Source organism: Metarhizium brunneum, chromosome 1, assembly GCF_013426205.1.
Source record: "Metarhizium brunneum chromosome 1, complete sequence".
Lineage (NCBI taxonomy): Eukaryota > Fungi > Ascomycota > Sordariomycetes > Hypocreales > Clavicipitaceae > Metarhizium > Metarhizium brunneum.
In genome coordinates, this window is record NC_089422.1 from 1662186 (window position 1) to 1679663 (window position 17478).

The window sequence follows — 17478 nt, forward strand, 5'->3', positions numbered from 1 at the left end:
CGGTCGCAAATAGCGAGGGGGGCCGTGGCCTCTCTCGACTAGTTGCCACGTCGGCTTCGGTCGGGCATAACCAATACCTTCGATGTTACTTTGGCGTTCCCGCATCTATACCAGACAGACAAGTTTGGAGCCATTCCAGTCGATGAGCAGGCGGGCCGGAGTTGCCACGCTCCCTAGCTCCCGAGTTCCCTAGTTTCCCGTGATACAAACGCCGGGGTTTCCTGGAATCATCAGCCGCGCGGGCTGGGGTGTTTCTGCTCACATGCAACTATAAACCACATGTGAAGTTACTAGCTTAACTGCGCTAGTGCGACCAGACTCTATACCCGAGACATAGTTTCCAATCAAGTATCCTCGTACGCTTTATCCAACGTGCGTGTACACGTGGACTCGTCGTATCGGAAGTACCCGGAGAACAGACCTGCGGCACTTCAGCCAATGCAGGGAATCCTTGTTATCACGTCGTCGTGAACAGCGCCATTGCCAACTCTTTGTTTGCCCGCCTAGCTTGAGTCATGGGTTGCAGGATCTGGGGCGTTTTAGCAATCTACATCATCAGCCACGTATTGTTGATTGGTAAACTGCTGGAGCCCCAGGTCAACTATGCTCCGTGATAACAGGTCCGTGTCACTGCATTGAATCCCCTTGCGTTCCGCCATGGTAAACATCTCGACATGCTCGGAACACGATACGTATTGGTTCCATGTTCCGTACCAACAGAGGCCTCACCGCTGTTTTGTATGAATAAATGTTTATAGTTTGAGATAATCCATATGTATATATATGTATGTATATATATTCACATGTCTATCCCTTCTCCCCAGATAAAGCCAAACAGCTACAACATTGTCGAGCGGCACCGACTGGTTGCATATTAGTGGACTTGTCGATGCCTCGGCCATCTTTGCCCCATGAAAATATATTCCAAAATTCCTCTAGTTGTTCTCCTGCCGTTGGATTCTGCTGTATAAACCCCAGACAACCTGTCGACAATGGCATCAGCGACTCCGCATTCCGAGGTTGTGCCCGGCACCGTTCACCTCGTTGACCTTCGCGGCGCAGCAGCAGGAGAAGCTGGCATCGTCGAGCTTGTCCCCAAGCCAAGTGCCGATCCCGAAGATCCGCTCAATTGGAGCCGTCTGCGCAAGCACAAGGTGGTGGCAATGGTTCTCATCTATACTCTTGGCATAGGCATACCCACGAGTCTGCAGTACTCTGTCCTGTCAGACATCACAGAGGACACGGGCATCTCCACGGCGGCTCTTGTCCAAGGAACAGGCCTCATGTTCCTGTTCATGGGATGGGGCTGCCTCGTGACCCAGCCGATTGCTCTGGTATACGGCCGTCGTGGCATGTATCTCGTGTCTCTCCTGGCCATTGTTCCTCTCATGGTGTGGACGGCATACTCTCGATCTGCCGGGGAATGGTACGCCCACCGCATTCTCCTCGGCCTCTGCTCGTCGCCGATTGAAGCACTGCCCGAAGTCAGCATCCCGGACATCTTCTTCGCGCACGAGAGAGGCACTTGGATGAGTCTGTACGTCTTCACTCTATTCGGGTCCAACTTCTTGGCGCCCATCCTGGCGGGATTCTTTGCCGAAGCGTACGGCTGGCGATGGACTATGCACTTTGGTGCCATCATCGCCGCGTTGGCGTTTGTTATTCTCTTCTTCTTCATGGAGGAGACCATGTACTTTCGTGAAACGCTCGAAGGGCTCGAGGATGTCGCCGACTCGGTGCACGACGTCAAAGACGAGAGCACTGACGAAGAGACCAACGCGTCCTCATCAACCAGCCACAAGTCGGAAAGTTACAGCCCAAGACGGTACGGCCAAAAGCTCAAGCCGTTTTCGAGAATGGAGGGACGCCCCTCCAAGAAGCAAATGTTCCTGTCCATGATCTTGCCCCTGCCCATCATTTTCCAGTTCCCGAATATCGCCTGGGCTGGATTCATCTACGGGATCAACCTCTCCTGGTACAACGTCCTGAATGCTACGGCAAACCCGGTTCTCAGCGCAGCACCATACAACTGGTCCACCAGCAGCGTGGGCCTCATCTACGTCGGTCCCATCATCGGTGCCGCCTTCGGAGGCTTGTGGTCTGGAATAATCGCTGACCGGTTGACTCTGAAGTTGGCGCGCCGCACCAAGGGTGTGCGTGAGCCGGAGCAGAGGCTCTGGCCGCTTGCCCTTTCGGCTGTTCTTTCATGTGCTGGTTTAATCATCTGGGGCGTCGGTGCTCAACACAATGTGCACTGGGCTGGATTGGCAATCGGACTGGGTATTCTGACCTTTGGTTGTGTAACTGGCGGTTCCATCGCCCTTTCATACAACGTTGACTGCTTCAAGGATATCAGTGGAGAGTCTACAACATCTGTCATAATCATCCGCAATACCCTGGGCTTTGCTACCTCGTATGGCATTACTCCATGGTACACCAACATGGGTCTTCAAAACTGTTTCATCATGGCTGGATTCTTATCGCTGGGATGTACTGGTTCGTTTCTGCTCATGATCTGGAAGGGCAAGTCTCTTCGCCGGCATTGTGCAAAGAGGTATTGGAAGTATGTTGAAAAGTCTTCTCACTCTGCGAAATAGATGTTATAGACTTGGCTGTCTTGGCGAAGGGGGACGGACACTGACTGTGGTAATATGAGTCGTGAATCGACTTGGCATTATTGGTCTCATATTGATGCGACCAGAGCAAGATATTAGCATAGCATAAAATGATTATAGACTTGAGACTGAGCAGTCGCCAAACAATGTTGTAGCTCTTGTGACAATAGCATGCTACTTTCCAATTCCGACTCTTCCAAATAGTAGCAGCTCACTTTGGCCATCTAATCCAACACGAGAAAGGGTAAAGGAGGCAACAAATACCAACTCAAACTGTCGAGTGCTTCATCACAAGACGTAAGAATCACACCAACTTTCCTTCGTGAAACGATTCAACTTCGATGAGACGGGGGAATATGACAAGCTACAACTCTGCTATGCCTGGACCACAGAGTGATTGTTGCTCATGAGCTTGTGAGCTTGACATCTCGGAATGGAGAGGGCATGGCGAGTCTGGCGCGGCGACCCGAAGCCTAGAGTATTTCCTCGCCACTTGCTCGGCGCAGTATCGGAATACCACAAAGTTGCGACGGGCTTCTCAGCGGCCTTTGATCTTGCCACAATGAGTACAGTAGTCCATATCTGCACGCCGCGCCAATATTTCGTCAAAGGTCACAGCCCGACCCAGCACGTGCGAATGACCTGCCATGCTGGTGTTTCTCTGGGCAACGGGAAACGTTTCCCTCCGTAGACCTTGAGTGCTCCAACGCTGAATCTGCGTTCCTCGAAAGTACCCAGAGAGTCTGGAAAAACTACCCGTGACGTTGCGAATATGTTTCTTGTGCCACGTCGGCGTGTGCTTCTCACTGCACCTCTCGGCGTCCTGGTCCTTTGATACAGCTCACTTTCTTCGTCTTCTACTCCTTCTTCTACATCAAATTCGTGTGCATCCTTCAACATCTTATCGATTCGAGCGGCATGTGGTGCATCACCGACAGGCACCGTCTGGACACTTGGTGATGTGTGAACGCGCCTCAGGGGCCCATATCGTCGGCCTGGTCTGCTCTCCCAATAGGAGCCGGACCTGTCTTGGAAGGTGTAGGACTCGGTATCGGCGTCGTAGCCAACACGGGAGATTCCTTCCGGCAGACGCTCGTAATCGGGGTCAAGATGCGACCAGCGACCCATGGATGCGTTAATGGTGGTTCTTTATCAAGCAGAAATTGAATCACAAAGAGGTTGCTTGTTGATATGACGAATTTTGAGGGGCATCAGTGTAGGATTAAAGCTGGCAAAAGCTTAGATGTATGCCACTCTGTCGGGTACACGGGGAATGCTCACAACGCTTCTGTGTTTTGTCTCGACATGCGTGTGCGCTGAGTGCGAAGCGGCCCGTTCGGGATTCATATCACTTCAATAGATACTCCGTATGGCTCCTTGTATTCTTTAACACGAAGCATTTGATCGGCCAAAGTGGCAGGTTCGAGTTCGTTTCCCTGGCTGCTGCTGCTTGTGGCGGAGCTCCAAAGTTGGCTGCCACGCATCTTGTACGATGGCAGACATGGACGTATCATTTCACGAAATGGTAATGCAGGTGTCAGCTCTGTCCTTTGAAGGTTTGGTCGCACGGATAGCCTATTGGCCTTGCACAGTCGCAGCGAATGTAGCTGATCAGTCTTGTGTAGGGCTTGCAACCAGTCAACGGCCAGAGCGCCTCACCATCCCGTTGAGTTTGATACATACAATAGTCGTATTTGCTTTTGTTATGCAACCATGGTAATAATTGTGTTTCACGTTAATCGAAGTCCGATCCTTCATTCTCGCCAGCACTTGCCTGAAAGTAGGTTATGATGGCTTGACGGACTTGAGCAGTGTTTCCTGTCAAAGATAGACCTTGCAGGCTGTAGTGTCTTGGACCATTTTACGACACGAATTTAGTGATATAACTACAGTCTGGGACGGCACAACGTTTTATCCTTGCTAGAGGCGACGATGCCCGTCTATGGGATGAGTAATGGACATTCAGCGTCCCGCAGAATCGCCAGCACAAGTTGCACGTTCATGAGTGATGAGGTAATAGTTACCCAGCATAGCCTCTGTCGCCCTGTTGACCAGAGGAGTTTGTCAAGTTGTCACTGTTTGGAGGGCGAGGCTGTCTCGGGGAAGCGCCGATACAATTGTAACACAGCGACGTCATATCATGTAATCGCAAGCGTAGGCTGTCCTGAGTTATTCGCCATCAATATAAGCAGGCTGCTTTTTGGCAGCATCGTAGAAAACGGCTTCAATACTTCATCATTTAAACTATCCTCATCAACCAGTCCTAAAAGAAGCCTGTCGCACCATGAACACGTCGACAGAAGTCAGCCATAAGCGTTTCAAACTACGCAAAAAGCTTCTCTCAGGAACATACACGTTCGTTCCCGAAACAACCGGCGGCGGCACTGACTACTCGATGGACATCAAACCACGCACAAACTCCAAGATGCCTTTCATGTTCCTGTTTGAAGGTAAGATTGTCGTGGGTAGCGTCCGCAGGCCAATGAACTCGGCCACATTTGAGGTTAGCCTCGGAAATACCGAAAACAAGGTGCAACGGGAAGAATGGAGGGCCATGCAGCGTACAGGACGTAAAGAAGGCACATGGACCGTTCCCAGCTCTTGTACTAGCGGTATGAAGGAGGTTGCATGGAAGGGGACTGTCGATGTTGCCGTCGACGGGATATCGGCAGGGCTGAATCGACCAGGATATCAGCTAGTTGACGTGTCTAATGACGAGTCAGATGAGGTGCTGGCGGTTTTCACGCCGATGAAGGGACTGTCAAAGGGCGGTGTGCTTCAGCTGAATGTGTATTGGGGAGAGGAATTTGAGCGCATGGTAATGTTGACGTTCATGTGCTTGTACGATCGTATTTCGACACAAGCTACTGATGCAATTGGGAGAGGAGCTGCTGGAGGTTTCTAGTTTTATTTTTCAAGTAGGCATAACTAAAGAAGTTCTATTTCTATCACCGATAAAGGTATTCTTCCGGCAGCAAGGCCATTTTCAGGCGTACAATCCTGCTGCGATATGTGTCGAGCGTAACCGCGCTTCTTCGCAGACCTAATATCACCTCAAGTGCTACGACACAATCGTCGAATACTCAAACTGCAACTCGTCAGTTGCTTGCTGGCTATCCAATTTATCCACACCCACCTCCGGGAATCCAACTTACAGCTCCATCAAGAGGTCGCAGCGAGTCGAGAACTCGGAAAACTTGCCTAAGCCTGAATCTTGACGAACTTTCTTTTTCTGACTGCAATGATTTTCCATCTTGGCGCCTTTAGCATGGACCAGACGGAGCAGCCACGGACGCTGCGGACTCCACGGGGCCGAATGTGCCGGACTCATTACGACACAATGTTCTTCACCTTCATGCCCCGGATTGTTATCTCAGATCACTATTCTAGTCATCTCTTGGCGATAGGCCATGTCAAACTAGAGAGAGAAAAGTCAAAAACGTTATTCTGTCGTCACCAAGCTTCCCCGCACAGCCACAAATTGGTTTGGTATAAACACCCGCTTGCATCCTCATTTAACCTTTCCTTCACCATCAAGTTTGATTCAAATGTCTCAGCTGTTCCATAGTCCAATTACTGATGCTCACTGTTCCACGATCATTGTACCTGCAACCATCCAGATTGTCCCGACGTCTTGTCCACTGTCACGGATACAACTACACCATCTCACGACGATTCGGCATGTCTACGCACTATGACGCTGTAGTCATTGGCTCTGGCCAAGGCGGAACGCCTCTTAGCATGGCATTCGCGCAAGCTAAGCAGAAGACGGCACTGATCGAGAGTACACATATCGGCGGCTGTTGTGTTAATGAAGGCTGCACGCCAACCAAGACCATGATTGCCTCTGGCCGAGTGGCCTATTTGACTGGGCGAGGGCCCGACTACGGCGTTCTGAGTCCGCGCCCTGATTCCGCACGTATCAACATGGAAAAGGTGAGGCAGCGCAAGCGCGACATCGTTGACAGCTTTCGCTCTGGTAGTGAACGCCGGCTTCGCGACGCCGGCGTGGACGTCATCATGGGCTCTGCAAGCTTTCAAAACGAAACAACTATAAAAGTCATCTGCCAAGACGGTGCAGACAAAATTCTTTCCGCTGATAAAATCTTCATCTGCGCTGGTGAGCGGCCCGCGGTCCCGAAGCTCGACGGCCTCGATGCTGCGAAATTCCCCCCGGGTGCTCTTCTCAACTCGACTTCTATTCAAGAACTCGATGTGGTTCCGTCGCATCTCATCGTAGTCGGAGGCGGCTATGTTGGTCTCGAGTTTGGCCAGCTATTCCGGCGACTAGGCGCCGAGGTGACCATCATTCAGCGTAATTCCCAGCTTCTGCCGCGCGAAGACGCCGAGGTCGCTGAGAAGATGCGTCAAGTCCTCAAACAAGACGGCATCAGGATCCTTCTCAAAACGTCCCCGGCAGCCGTTCGAGCCAGCGGCGGCAATGACCCTACCAAGGCTGTTGTTGTCTCTGCCTCTGGCCCTGATGGCACATCCGAGTTGACAGCATCCCATATCCTATTCGCCGCAGGCCGGACTCCCAACACGGACACCCTCAACCTCGACGCAGCTGGTATAAAAACCAACAACCGTGGCCACATTGTTGTCGATGACACCCTGCAGAGCTCCAACCGACGTGTGTGGGCACTTGGTGATGTCAAGGGACCGCCGGCCTTCACGCACGTTTCCTATGACGACTATCGTCTGCTGCGGGCCAATTTGCTCGAGAAGGACTCTCATCCCACGGCCCTCACTACCGTCAATCGCATCTTGCCTTATGTCGTCTACACGGACCCGCAGCTCGCTCATGTCGGCCTGCATGAACACGAGGCGCGAGCCAAGTTTCCCGATGCCAAGATCCAGGTAGCAACTATGCCCATGGCATATGTCGCACGAGCTTTGGAGACGGATGAATCAAGAGGCATGATGAAGGCCGTCGTCGATGCCGATACGCAGAAGATACTGGGATTTACGTGCTTTGGGCTGGAGGGCGGCGAGGTCATGAGCGTAGTGCAGATGGCCATGATTGCAGGCAGCAAGTGGACGGCACTTAGAGATGCCGTCTGGGCGCATCCATCCCTGGCAGAGAGTTTGAACAACATCTGGGGCTCATTGAAATAGATTGCCAGGATATGTTACGAGAATAGTATGCTCTATGCGCGAAAGTATGTAATGTGTAATACAGGCTTTTTCTCTTTGTCGACTTGCTCCATCCAAATTCCGGAGGGAGAAGAAGTGTTTTATATAATATTTTGTGAGTGTTCATTCATATATCAAGTACAAGTGACAATGTGGCTGAATGTAGCCATCACCATAGCTACGAGCCAACTAACTAGACGAATAGTATTGACTGCTACACTATTACGTTTCTTTTGTGAAGCTAAATGGGCAGAATCATGCTCCACGTTGTCAAGTGACCAACCTAGTCGGTCCTTTAGGTTAACCCAGCGCCAAGCGGCTCTATATGAACCCAACACTACGATCCCAACCATATTTCATCAGGATTGAACCGGCCTCACAAAGTCTGAGATAAAAGGCTTGTGGGCCATGTCTGATCTCTATTTCACAAGCCCTAAAGCCATGTTCTTTGATCTGGTGGCTCCTCATTCACGCTTGTGAGGTTTGACTATAGTCCCTACAGAAACGCCTTGTTATCAGATATGCTCTAGTCCAAAGTTTGTAAACTACTAGAGCGCTGCAAACTTTCGGCTTTGGCACCATCGCCTGTCGTTCCAATGACCTTGGAGCCTGTCTTGATGGCCTCAAGGAAGATGGCTTTACCAGTGACGGACGAAGCGCCAGTGATTAACCACGTTGATGAATGCCATATTGGATGGTTCGACGCGCCGGGGTGTGGGAGAAAGCCCCGAGGACGGCAAGGCCAGTTGGGTATTTCGCATGAGAACAAACGAACAAATTTGTGCGTGTTGTAGCTGCAACCGTTCATAACATATCGATGACTGCGACGGAGTCAAGGATTGGAGCTCCCAAGGAATCTCGAGGCCAATTCCGTCCCATTCAACCCAAGCACGGTGGATTGCAAACGCGGATCTTGGGTCTATTTAATCGAGTAAGTTAAACAATTGAGTCAAAGGAATCCATAGTCTGCATTCATGCAAGCAGATATCATGCAACTTGTGTATGCTGCTTGCCAAGCGATGCGGATTGCCAACGTCAGTCAATGACTAGTTGCTCCCTCGGGCGAACTTCACTACAATGCAAGGTATTAAAAAGAGAAACTGCTGAAAGGTTGAAGGTTACAATGAGGCTGAACATTTGTCTCGGCTGAGAACATAGAGAAGCTAGCCCGGCATTGTGATGAGCGACGAGGTGTGTAGTCTCTCAACGAGCTGGCGGTTGAAGCTCCTACAACTGAGGCTACATTTCGCCAAGGGGTGTTGTCGACTCCAGTTAAACATGGCCAGCTTCGAAGGATGGCAGAGCCGGCAACGTTTACCAACCCGCTGGATTCCTCATTCCCCTTTGCCAATCTTTTGATGCAGCCGGACCGTAACGGAGATCGTCATTCCGAGACTTAAGGGGTCAAGGTTCTGTGCATCTGGGATATCGCCTGTGGCTCTGTGAATTTTTGCGATTTCTCATGGACGAATGGGCCATTCAGTAAGAAATCCTCAGGCGCCATCTTGCTTTGCTTGGGTCTCTCAGAAAATTGCACCAGCTACCGTGAGGTGTTTGTGATACCCGCGCGTAACGCTCGAAATCTTTAGGGTAGTACTGCGAGTTAGTCAGAGCCTCTGTAAGACGGACAACACCACGTTGAACCGGGCTAGACTGCTCTGGCACATGACGCTCTGTCCAACCAGGTGTAAAGGGGGCTAGGCATACCTGCCTGACCTGTGTATGCCAACTAAAATATGGCGTGGAGTTGTGATTGGGACAGGAACCGCATATACAGTTGCAAAGTGGTGGCGAGCATCGGATACCGCGGAATACAGTGCAAACCAAACAATGCAAGTGGGCAAATTCATCGCCAAGGAGACGTTGCCATCAACTCAAAACGTAGCAGTCATTTGAAGTGTTGGACCAGCGCAACTGGCACCTTGCTGGCATTCCTATTCGTCGCCACAGCACGGTACCAATGGCCCGTCGTCGAGGAATACGAAACTCCACGGGGCGCCTCTGAAATAGAATGAGGAGCGGGATGCTCCGTGAGTCAACCGCACTAAACTGAGAACTTCTAATATTTGCGGGGCTTTGCTTTAAGCTACAGCAACCTCCGGATGGCAACCCGCGCCAGCGAGTTGTCAGACCTGTATTGGTGACGTGGTGACGGCGTTGCATCTTGGGTAGTGGCAGCAGGTCTGGCACATGCCCATCTGGACGAGGTTTCTCGGCAATATGTACCTGGGTCTGAGAGGGTCTCGATCAACAATACCTACCGCCTGATTGACCAGAGCTCTATAGTTGTAGGAGCAGGTTGGGCAGCAGGACAAAAAGGCGATATGGCCAACAGAAGACAGGTGGGCCGGAGTAGGTTCCGGTGCCTAACTGCGATGCAGGTTGTGGGTGTCATAGCGAGCTGTAGCTGTATGCCAACGCTGTTTGTTGGCGCCTCGAGAACGTCGCGCTTCTTGGGCCAGGTGGAGCGTGAGAATCGATGAGAACCACCTAGTTTGCCACATGGGAGAAGTTTTGGAAAACAGATGGGGAAGCTGTTGTGCAGGCATGATTCCCCAAACTGTCTCTTACTCTGCCGAGCTGTCTGGGCTTGATGACGAGGGCGAAGGGGGTGGGAGTGGTATGGAACCAGGGCCATCCATTGGCTCGTCATGAATGAACGTGGCGGCTGAGTGCCGGGGAGTGGATGATTCGCACGTTGCATTTTCTAGGTTTGTGGTTTCCGTCCTCCCTTGTGCCTAACACGACTGAACTTTGAATCAAGTGATGATATTCTCCGTATGGCCGACGATATCCATAATTCTGAATGCTGGGCGCCGAACCTGCGCCAATGGGTTGGATTTGCATGGCCGCCACGAGCGAGATTTTGGCTTGGGTGTGACAACTGATCTGGTGACATGCTTTGTAAAAGTACTCCGCGCCTGCACGCTATAGCCCTCCCGTCCCAGTGCGGGATACTACGTGATGTGTGAAACTGGGAAGTATTTTCGGTTTGTGCAGCACCCGCGGGCTGGGTGCCGGAAACGCTGAAAATACCCAAACCATGGGGTCGGACGTGGCTCCAGATGTCGTCTTGTTCAGAGCCACTGTAAAGCGCCTCGCTCGGCCTGTGCTCAGTCTGCTGGTCAGTGCTGGGATGACAGCCTAATCTGTGAGCCTGATGTCTTGCGTAAGCGAGGATCCTGTGTTACGTGAGAGAACGTGCTTGGTAGCATCTAACAAGATGCGACCGCTGAGAAGAATCTAGGCCCTTTTCTGGTATCCCAAAAGCAAAGCTATCTCTGGCAACGGTTCAACGAGTTGTCCCAATCCAACCATGCTGGGGCGAATTTTCTCACAACCCCTTTGAGAAACAGTTTGTGCAAGATGGACCGACTTGGTCCGGGCCTGGTGTGACATGTCGTCAGCCTATCGCCGTGGCGGCGCCGTGTGCCCCACTGAGAGCATTGAATCGGGACAGGAGTTGAAGTTTGGAAGCTGAGGTGGGATTTGAGGTGGCCGGCACCAGGGCCTCGATGCTCGATGCTCGATGTCCATGGCTGATGGTGATGCTCGCTGGCACTGGGCCGGTTGTTCTCGCTCAGCCATAAATCGGTTGATGGCATGATATCGCAATGCGAGCCCCTCATGCTGTGAGCAGTATATCTTGCCCGTAAGTCCTGCTCCCAACGGATCAAATGCTCCCGTTGCCCAGCTTGAGGACAGTCGTGTGCGTCAGTTCCCTGACGCAGATTATACTAGTATCCATCACTGACAGGGGCATAGGTAACTCACATCCAGTTTTTGGCCGCGAGTGGGACTCTCACAGGCGGAATCGCAAAACTTGTTACGTCACCGGGGTGAATATACCGGACCTCGCAAGCATTCTTGGTTAGGTTCTGTGACCTTTTGCATGCAAAGCGGACGAACTTCTGAGGTTGACGGAGGAGTTGACCCGGCCAACACGGCCACCAGACGCCAGACGCCGGAGCTTAAGCAGGAGCCAGCTCTTACAAGGTGAGGTGCTCCTTCACTCCTGGGTGTTCAAGCGCTACACACCATTCCTCCCTTTTCGGCAGTGGCACCTGCCAAGTCTTGTCAATCAACGGCTTTGTTCCAACAGCTGTACCCGCAGTTTCTGCTACTCCGGCCACCAATCTGCAACCCCGCCTGCGTCAAGTCCCTCGGTCAGGTCTCTTTGATCTAGATCCAGATTGACTGCCTCCAATCCGCTTGTTCGCTCCATGTCCTGACCAAGGGAACGGAAAAGCAACCGAACACAGCCAGGATTCGATGCATCTGGCGCTGTGAAACATATCTCGCGGCCACCCCGACAAATTTTCAAGGCTTTCAGCGAGCTCTTTGTGGAGTCTTCGTGCACGCTTTTCGATCTCCATCCTCCTGCTCCAGCCAGCAATTCAACTTCTCTTCGCACACCTTTGCGCCTGTCAACGTCGCGCAGCTCTTTTCCATATGCACCGGTAATAAATAGCTACCCGCCACCTGGGGCTGAACCGCCGTTCAAGTCTCCTCCTCGATTCAACAGTCCTCTCGCGGCTGTCCCTTGCCCTTGACCACATTAGAAGCGCGACGTCCCCTGGGCGCCGGACCTTATCCAACCATGACCGTCTTCGTCTGTTCGCTGTTCCTCCCAAAAACGATCCAATTCAACCTGCCTGGCACGCCTCCTCGAAGAAACACCCTGCAGCGCCGGTCGAAGACGACAATCCCGCCGCCGCCACTGCCCACGGCGCCCGTCATTGAGACACAGCCAAGTCTCTTTAGTCCGCGACCAGTCATCACCCCCCCCCGCACTCCTACTGGTGAGACAGAGTCGCCGGACCCTTTCGCGAACGAAGATGGCCTACGTATCCAGTTTCCACACGAGCTTGGGTCTCCTACAGATGAAGTGGCATCGCGCTGGGGAACCCGCGCGAACCAGCCCTTGTCTCGAGCCAACTCGCCCCCTCCAGCCGAAATCTTTGAGCGAGACCGGACCCTGGAGAAGGCTCGTGAGCTTGGTCGTCGAGGCTTGCTACAACCCAAGACACATATGCGCAGTGACAGCCACGACCGTGTATTTTCCTCGGCCCCGTGGAGGGTCGTGGATGCCGATCAGGGCAATGGCGGACTGCGCAATGCTGCAGAAGCCGCAGCTCGGGATGGAAAACTCGGTGATTACACTTGGGTAGGAACATTGGGGATGCCTACCGATGCCCTTGAGGGCACGCAGCAAAAGTTGGATATCGAGGATACTCTGACCAACGAATACGATATGATGACTGTATTCTGCTCTGACAAAGACTTTGACGGGCATTACAGCCACTTTTGCAAGCAAATATTGTGGCCAGTCTTCCACTACCAGATCCCGGACAACCCCAAGAGCAAGGCTTACGAGGACCATTCTTGGAAGTACTATGTCAACGTGAATCAAGCCTTCGCGGATAAGATTGTGCAAAACTGGAAGCGAGGCGACGTTATTTGGGTACACGACTACCATTTGCTACTGGTCCCCGGCATGGTACGAAAGAAACTTCCCGATGCCAAGATTGGCTTTTTTCTGCATGTTGCCTTTCCATCCTCCGAAGTGTTCCGCTGTCTCGCCGTTCGCAAGGAGCTTCTAGAGGGCATGCTCGGAGCCAATCTCGTTGGATTCCAGATCCAGGAATACACCCGACACTTTCTGCAGACTTGCAGCAGAATACTTAGTGTTGAAGCTACCCCTGAAGGTATCGAAATGGAAGACCGGTTTGTCGATGTTGTCAACACTGCGATAGGAATTGACCCAATAAGTCTGGATAAGAATCGTGGCGAGCGAGACGTGTTACGATGGCTGAATATTCTACAAGAGAGATACAAAGGCAAGAAGCTCATTGTAGCTCGCGACAAGCTGGACCATGTGCGTGGTGTACGCCAGAAGCTCCTGGCTTACGAATTGTTCTTGAATAAGAACCCACAGTGGCGAGAGCATACTGTTCTAATCCAAGTCGCCCTGTCTTCCAGTCAAAATAGCGACTTGGACGCCACAGTTTCGGACATTGTCACTCGCGTCAATTCTTCGTGGGCCAACCTGGCTTACCAGCCTGTGGTGTATCTCAAGCAGGATATCGACTACGCCCAGTACCTTGCGCTTCTTACCATTGCCGACGCGCTCATGATCACAAGTCAACGCGAAGGTATGAATTTGACGTCTCATGAGTACATCTTTTGCCAAGACGGCAAGATCTACCCAAACCGCAAACACGGGTCTCTGATTCTCTCCGAATTTACGGGTACTTCATCTCTGTTTAGCAAAAGCGAGCTGTCCGTCAACCCCTGGGACTACCGCCAGTGCGCTGACGCCATCAAGCAAGCGCTTGAGATGGATGATGACGAGAAGACACGCCGGTGGGAGAATCTGCACCAGTCGGTTGCTCAACATACTGGCTCTCACTGGTTTGCGGAACTTCTTTCTCACCTCGATCGGGCCTACGAGGAACAGCATAAACGCGCTCAGACATCTGTGCCACGGCTTTCCATTCAGGACGTCTGCAAGAGGTACGAGGCGTCGAACCGTCGCCTTTTTATGCTTGACTACGAGGGGACGCTCGTCAGCTGGGGTCCCGTCAACCAGATCATCCCCGTCAGCCCACAGCGGACCCTTGATGTGCTGAATGACCTGCTTTTGGACGAGCGGAACATTGTCTACGTAATGTCTGGCCGCCGGCCGGAAGAAGTTGACCGTGTGTTCCGACGGGTTCCTGGCCTTGGCCTCATTGCTGAGAATGGTTGCTTCATCAAGGATTGCGGCTCTGAGAAGTGGGTTGAGATGTCTGACAGCGCGCATATCGACAACTGGAAGGCATCAGTCAAGGATATTCTGCGATACTACCTGGAGCGAACCCCAGGCGCAGAAGTCGAGGAACGCCACTGCAGCGTGCTCTTTCACTATGACGGCGCCGAAGACCAGGAGGCTGCAGCCCGTCTCGCTGCTGACTGCGCTAGCCATGTCAACGATGCTTGCGAGTCGCAGCGGGTGCACGCCATCGTGCTGGATGGAACGATTGCTGTCGAACCGTTGGACTGGACTAAGAGCACCGCTGCCCACATGGTATTTGAGAAGCTGCTTACCACCCAAGCTTGCTCGGAAGGCAAAGGCGAGGGTAAGAAGCCAATCGACTTTCTCATGGTTGTCGGCGACGGCAGGGAGGATGAAAAGGTGTTCAAGTGGGCCAACAAACTCGGCAAACGACGCACAATCGACAATGTCGTCACAGTCAGCCTTGGTAATAGAAGCACGGAGGCGGCGGCTACATTATCACAAGGTGTGAGCGGTAAGTTGACAAGGGGTTTTGCAAGCCGTGGTTTGCAGCTGCTAACTGTGTTCCTTGCTCCAGGTGTCCTAAGTTGTCTACAACGACTTGCCTCACTCTAATGACGACAAGACGCGTAACTCTACCCAACATTGTTTTACTTTATAGATATGCGAGGCGTTTTGGATGAAGGAGAATCAAAGAAAGAAATGGCGCATATCAGGTTGCTTACTTGACGCAAATGACGGTGTGGGAAAAGAGAGCTCCGGATGCAACATCTTTTCTAAAAGACGCACGTGATGTGACAAAAACGGATAAAGCCGGAAGAGGACAGGGAAAAGCAACGAAAAGGTGTCCGGGACGAGAATCAAACCCCAGGGTTGAGATGCCACTCTCAGGACAGGGCAGTAGAAGCATGCAGAAAGCATTTGGACGGCTGTAGCGGCTCTCTTACACATGAATTGACCGTGACTTGGACGGTTTGCTGAGCCATGGTCTAGCTTCCAGGCATTGATTGAATGGGGGAGAGGGCAAAATGTCTGGCGATTTCTCTTGTACATACATTGACTACAGCAACTTGTCTTTGATGGGTATGGGTCCGTGTGAGAACAAGTGATGCGCAAAAATACACAAGACGTGAGACGTCAGCGAGTTGGTGCTGCAGTGTTTCAACATGGAGTTGTACAATGTAAGCTTCGCGATGACGAGCTTGGTGGTTGCCACAAAAATCAAAAGGCATAATCCAATGGGGCCCTGCTGACTGACCCCCGCAGTCCGACATCGGGCAACACGACGGAAGCGTCGACGGTCCAGTTTCGACGAGTCAGACCATGATTTCTCCGCAGCCTCCAAGCTGACGAGATCCTCGCCTTGACGTTCCTGGTTGCTCATTTCTAGCCTCTACTTTGCGGTTTGTGTCGCCGTGGTTTTTTTTCTTGGCGCACGAGCCCAACATAAAGTCGTTCTTGGACCCTGCATAGTTACCGTCGCACCGCAGGACTATCGAGTCACGATGCCTGGTGCTTTCCCTCCCCCGCCCGTGAACACCATTGACTGGAGCAATGTAGGCTTCAAGATCCGCGAGGGTGAGTTGAAAGTCCTGTGGCGATCCAAAGCACCATCCCAGGGGCGCTGTCTGTTTCTCCCCGGTTCCCAATGCTTCCCTCGACCCCCCATTGCCAGGGCTACATGTTTTCGTAGATACTGACCTCGTCGCAGTCAATGGCCACATCGAAGCCACGTACTCCAAAACGACGGGCAAATGGTCGCCTCTCCGCTTCGTGACCGACCCCTTCATGCGCATCCACGGCATGGCGCCGGCCCTCAACTACGGCCAGCAAGCCTACGAGGGCCTCAAGGCCTTCCGCACACCCGGCGACGAGACCATCACCGTCTTCCGCCCGGACCGAAACGCCGCGCGCCTCCAGCACTCGGCTGACGTAGCGTCTATGCCCGAGGTCCCCATCGACGTCTTCCTGCAGGCGGTTCGCTCCGCCGTCGCCCTCAACGCCGGCTTCGTGCCTCCCCACGAGACGGGGGCCGCGCTGTACATCCGCCCCCAGCTGTACGGGTCAAGCGCGCAGCTGGGGCTGGACCCCCCCGAGGAATACACCTTTTGCGTCTTCGTCATCCCCACGGGCGTGTACCACGGCACGCACCCAGTCAAGGCCCTCATCCTAGACGAGTTTGACCGCACGGCGCCCAACGGCACCGGCCACGCCAAGGTCGGCGGCAACTACGCGCCCGTCCTGAAGTGGAGCGGCAAGGCGAAGCGGGAGGGCTTCGGTATCACGCTGCACCTCGACAGCGCCAGGCACGAGGAGATTGACGAGTTTAGCACCTCGGGCTTCATCGGCGTCGTGGCCGCCTCGGACGACGACGTGACCCTCGTGGTGCCCGACTCCAAGTGCGTCATTGACAGCGTCACCAGCGACAGCGTCCAGCATATTGCCCGGAGCTGGGGGTGGAAGGTGGAAAGGCGGTCCGTCCAGTACGCCGAGCTCCCGCGCTTCAGCGAGGTCTTTGCCGCCGGGACGGCCGCGGCGCTGGTGCCCATCCGGAGCATCACGCGCCGCAAGGGCCCCGTCGGCGGCTCCCTGCCCGCCGGGCCGCGGGTCAGCTCGACGGCGGACGCGGACGTGGTGACGTATATCCCCGAGGGGCAGGCCGACGCAGGTCCCATCTGCCTGAAGCTCCTGACGCACCTGCAGGCGATTCAGCTGGGCAAGGCCGCGGACGAGTTTGGCTGGCGGTGCATCGTCAGCGACAAGGACCTGGACGTGCAGGGCGCCGCGAAGGAGGCCAACGGGACAGCGACGCCGCAGACGGTTGATCAGATGGACTAGGCCGGCACGAGGTGGGATTGTCAGGTAAAAGTGGGCAGATTTATTTGTGAATATGAACCACGGATGCTGCTGCAACGGAGTGAATTGGTGATGGCACCCGCGGGACGGGGG

At 53.2% G+C, this 17478-nt stretch overlaps 5 protein-coding genes across 5 annotated transcripts; all 5 read left to right on the top strand.

Moving 5' to 3' along the window:
- Positions 1–992: 992 nt before the first annotated feature.
- G6M90_00g005090 (uncharacterized protein) lies at positions 993–2597 on the top strand (the record flags this gene model as incomplete). Its single annotated transcript, XM_014686669.1, has 1 exon — positions 993–2597. One exon carries the CDS (start codon positions 993–995, stop codon positions 2595–2597), a length of 1605 nt encoding a protein of 534 aa, XP_014542155.1.
- Positions 2598–4899: 2302 nt separating this feature from the next.
- G6M90_00g005100 (uncharacterized protein) lies at positions 4900–5520 on the top strand (the record flags this gene model as incomplete). Its single annotated transcript, XM_014686671.1, has 1 exon — positions 4900–5520. The coding sequence occupies one exon, from the start codon at positions 4900–4902 to the stop codon at positions 5518–5520; it is 621 nt and encodes a 206-aa protein (XP_014542157.1).
- Positions 5521–6296: 776 nt separating this feature from the next.
- On the top strand, positions 6297–7733 carry G6M90_00g005110 (uncharacterized protein; the record flags this gene model as incomplete). Its single annotated transcript, XM_014686672.1, has 1 exon — positions 6297–7733. One exon carries the CDS (start codon positions 6297–6299, stop codon positions 7731–7733), a length of 1437 nt encoding a protein of 478 aa, XP_014542158.1.
- A 4618-nt stretch (positions 7734–12351) lies between these two features.
- Positions 12352–15144, top strand: G6M90_00g005120 (uncharacterized protein; the record flags this gene model as incomplete). Its single annotated transcript, XM_014686673.1, has 2 exons — positions 12352–15043; positions 15107–15144. 2 exons carry the CDS (start codon positions 12352–12354, stop codon positions 15142–15144), a joined length of 2730 nt encoding a protein of 909 aa, XP_014542159.1.
- Positions 15145–16034: 890 nt separating this feature from the next.
- htyB (Transaminase) lies at positions 16035–17367 on the top strand (the record flags this gene model as incomplete). The annotated part of the gene is made up of 2 exons (XM_014686674.1): positions 16035–16107; positions 16241–17367. The coding sequence occupies 2 exons, from the start codon at positions 16035–16037 to the stop codon at positions 17365–17367; spliced, it is 1200 nt and encodes a 399-aa protein (XP_014542160.1).
- Positions 17368–17478: the final 111 nt, after the last annotated feature.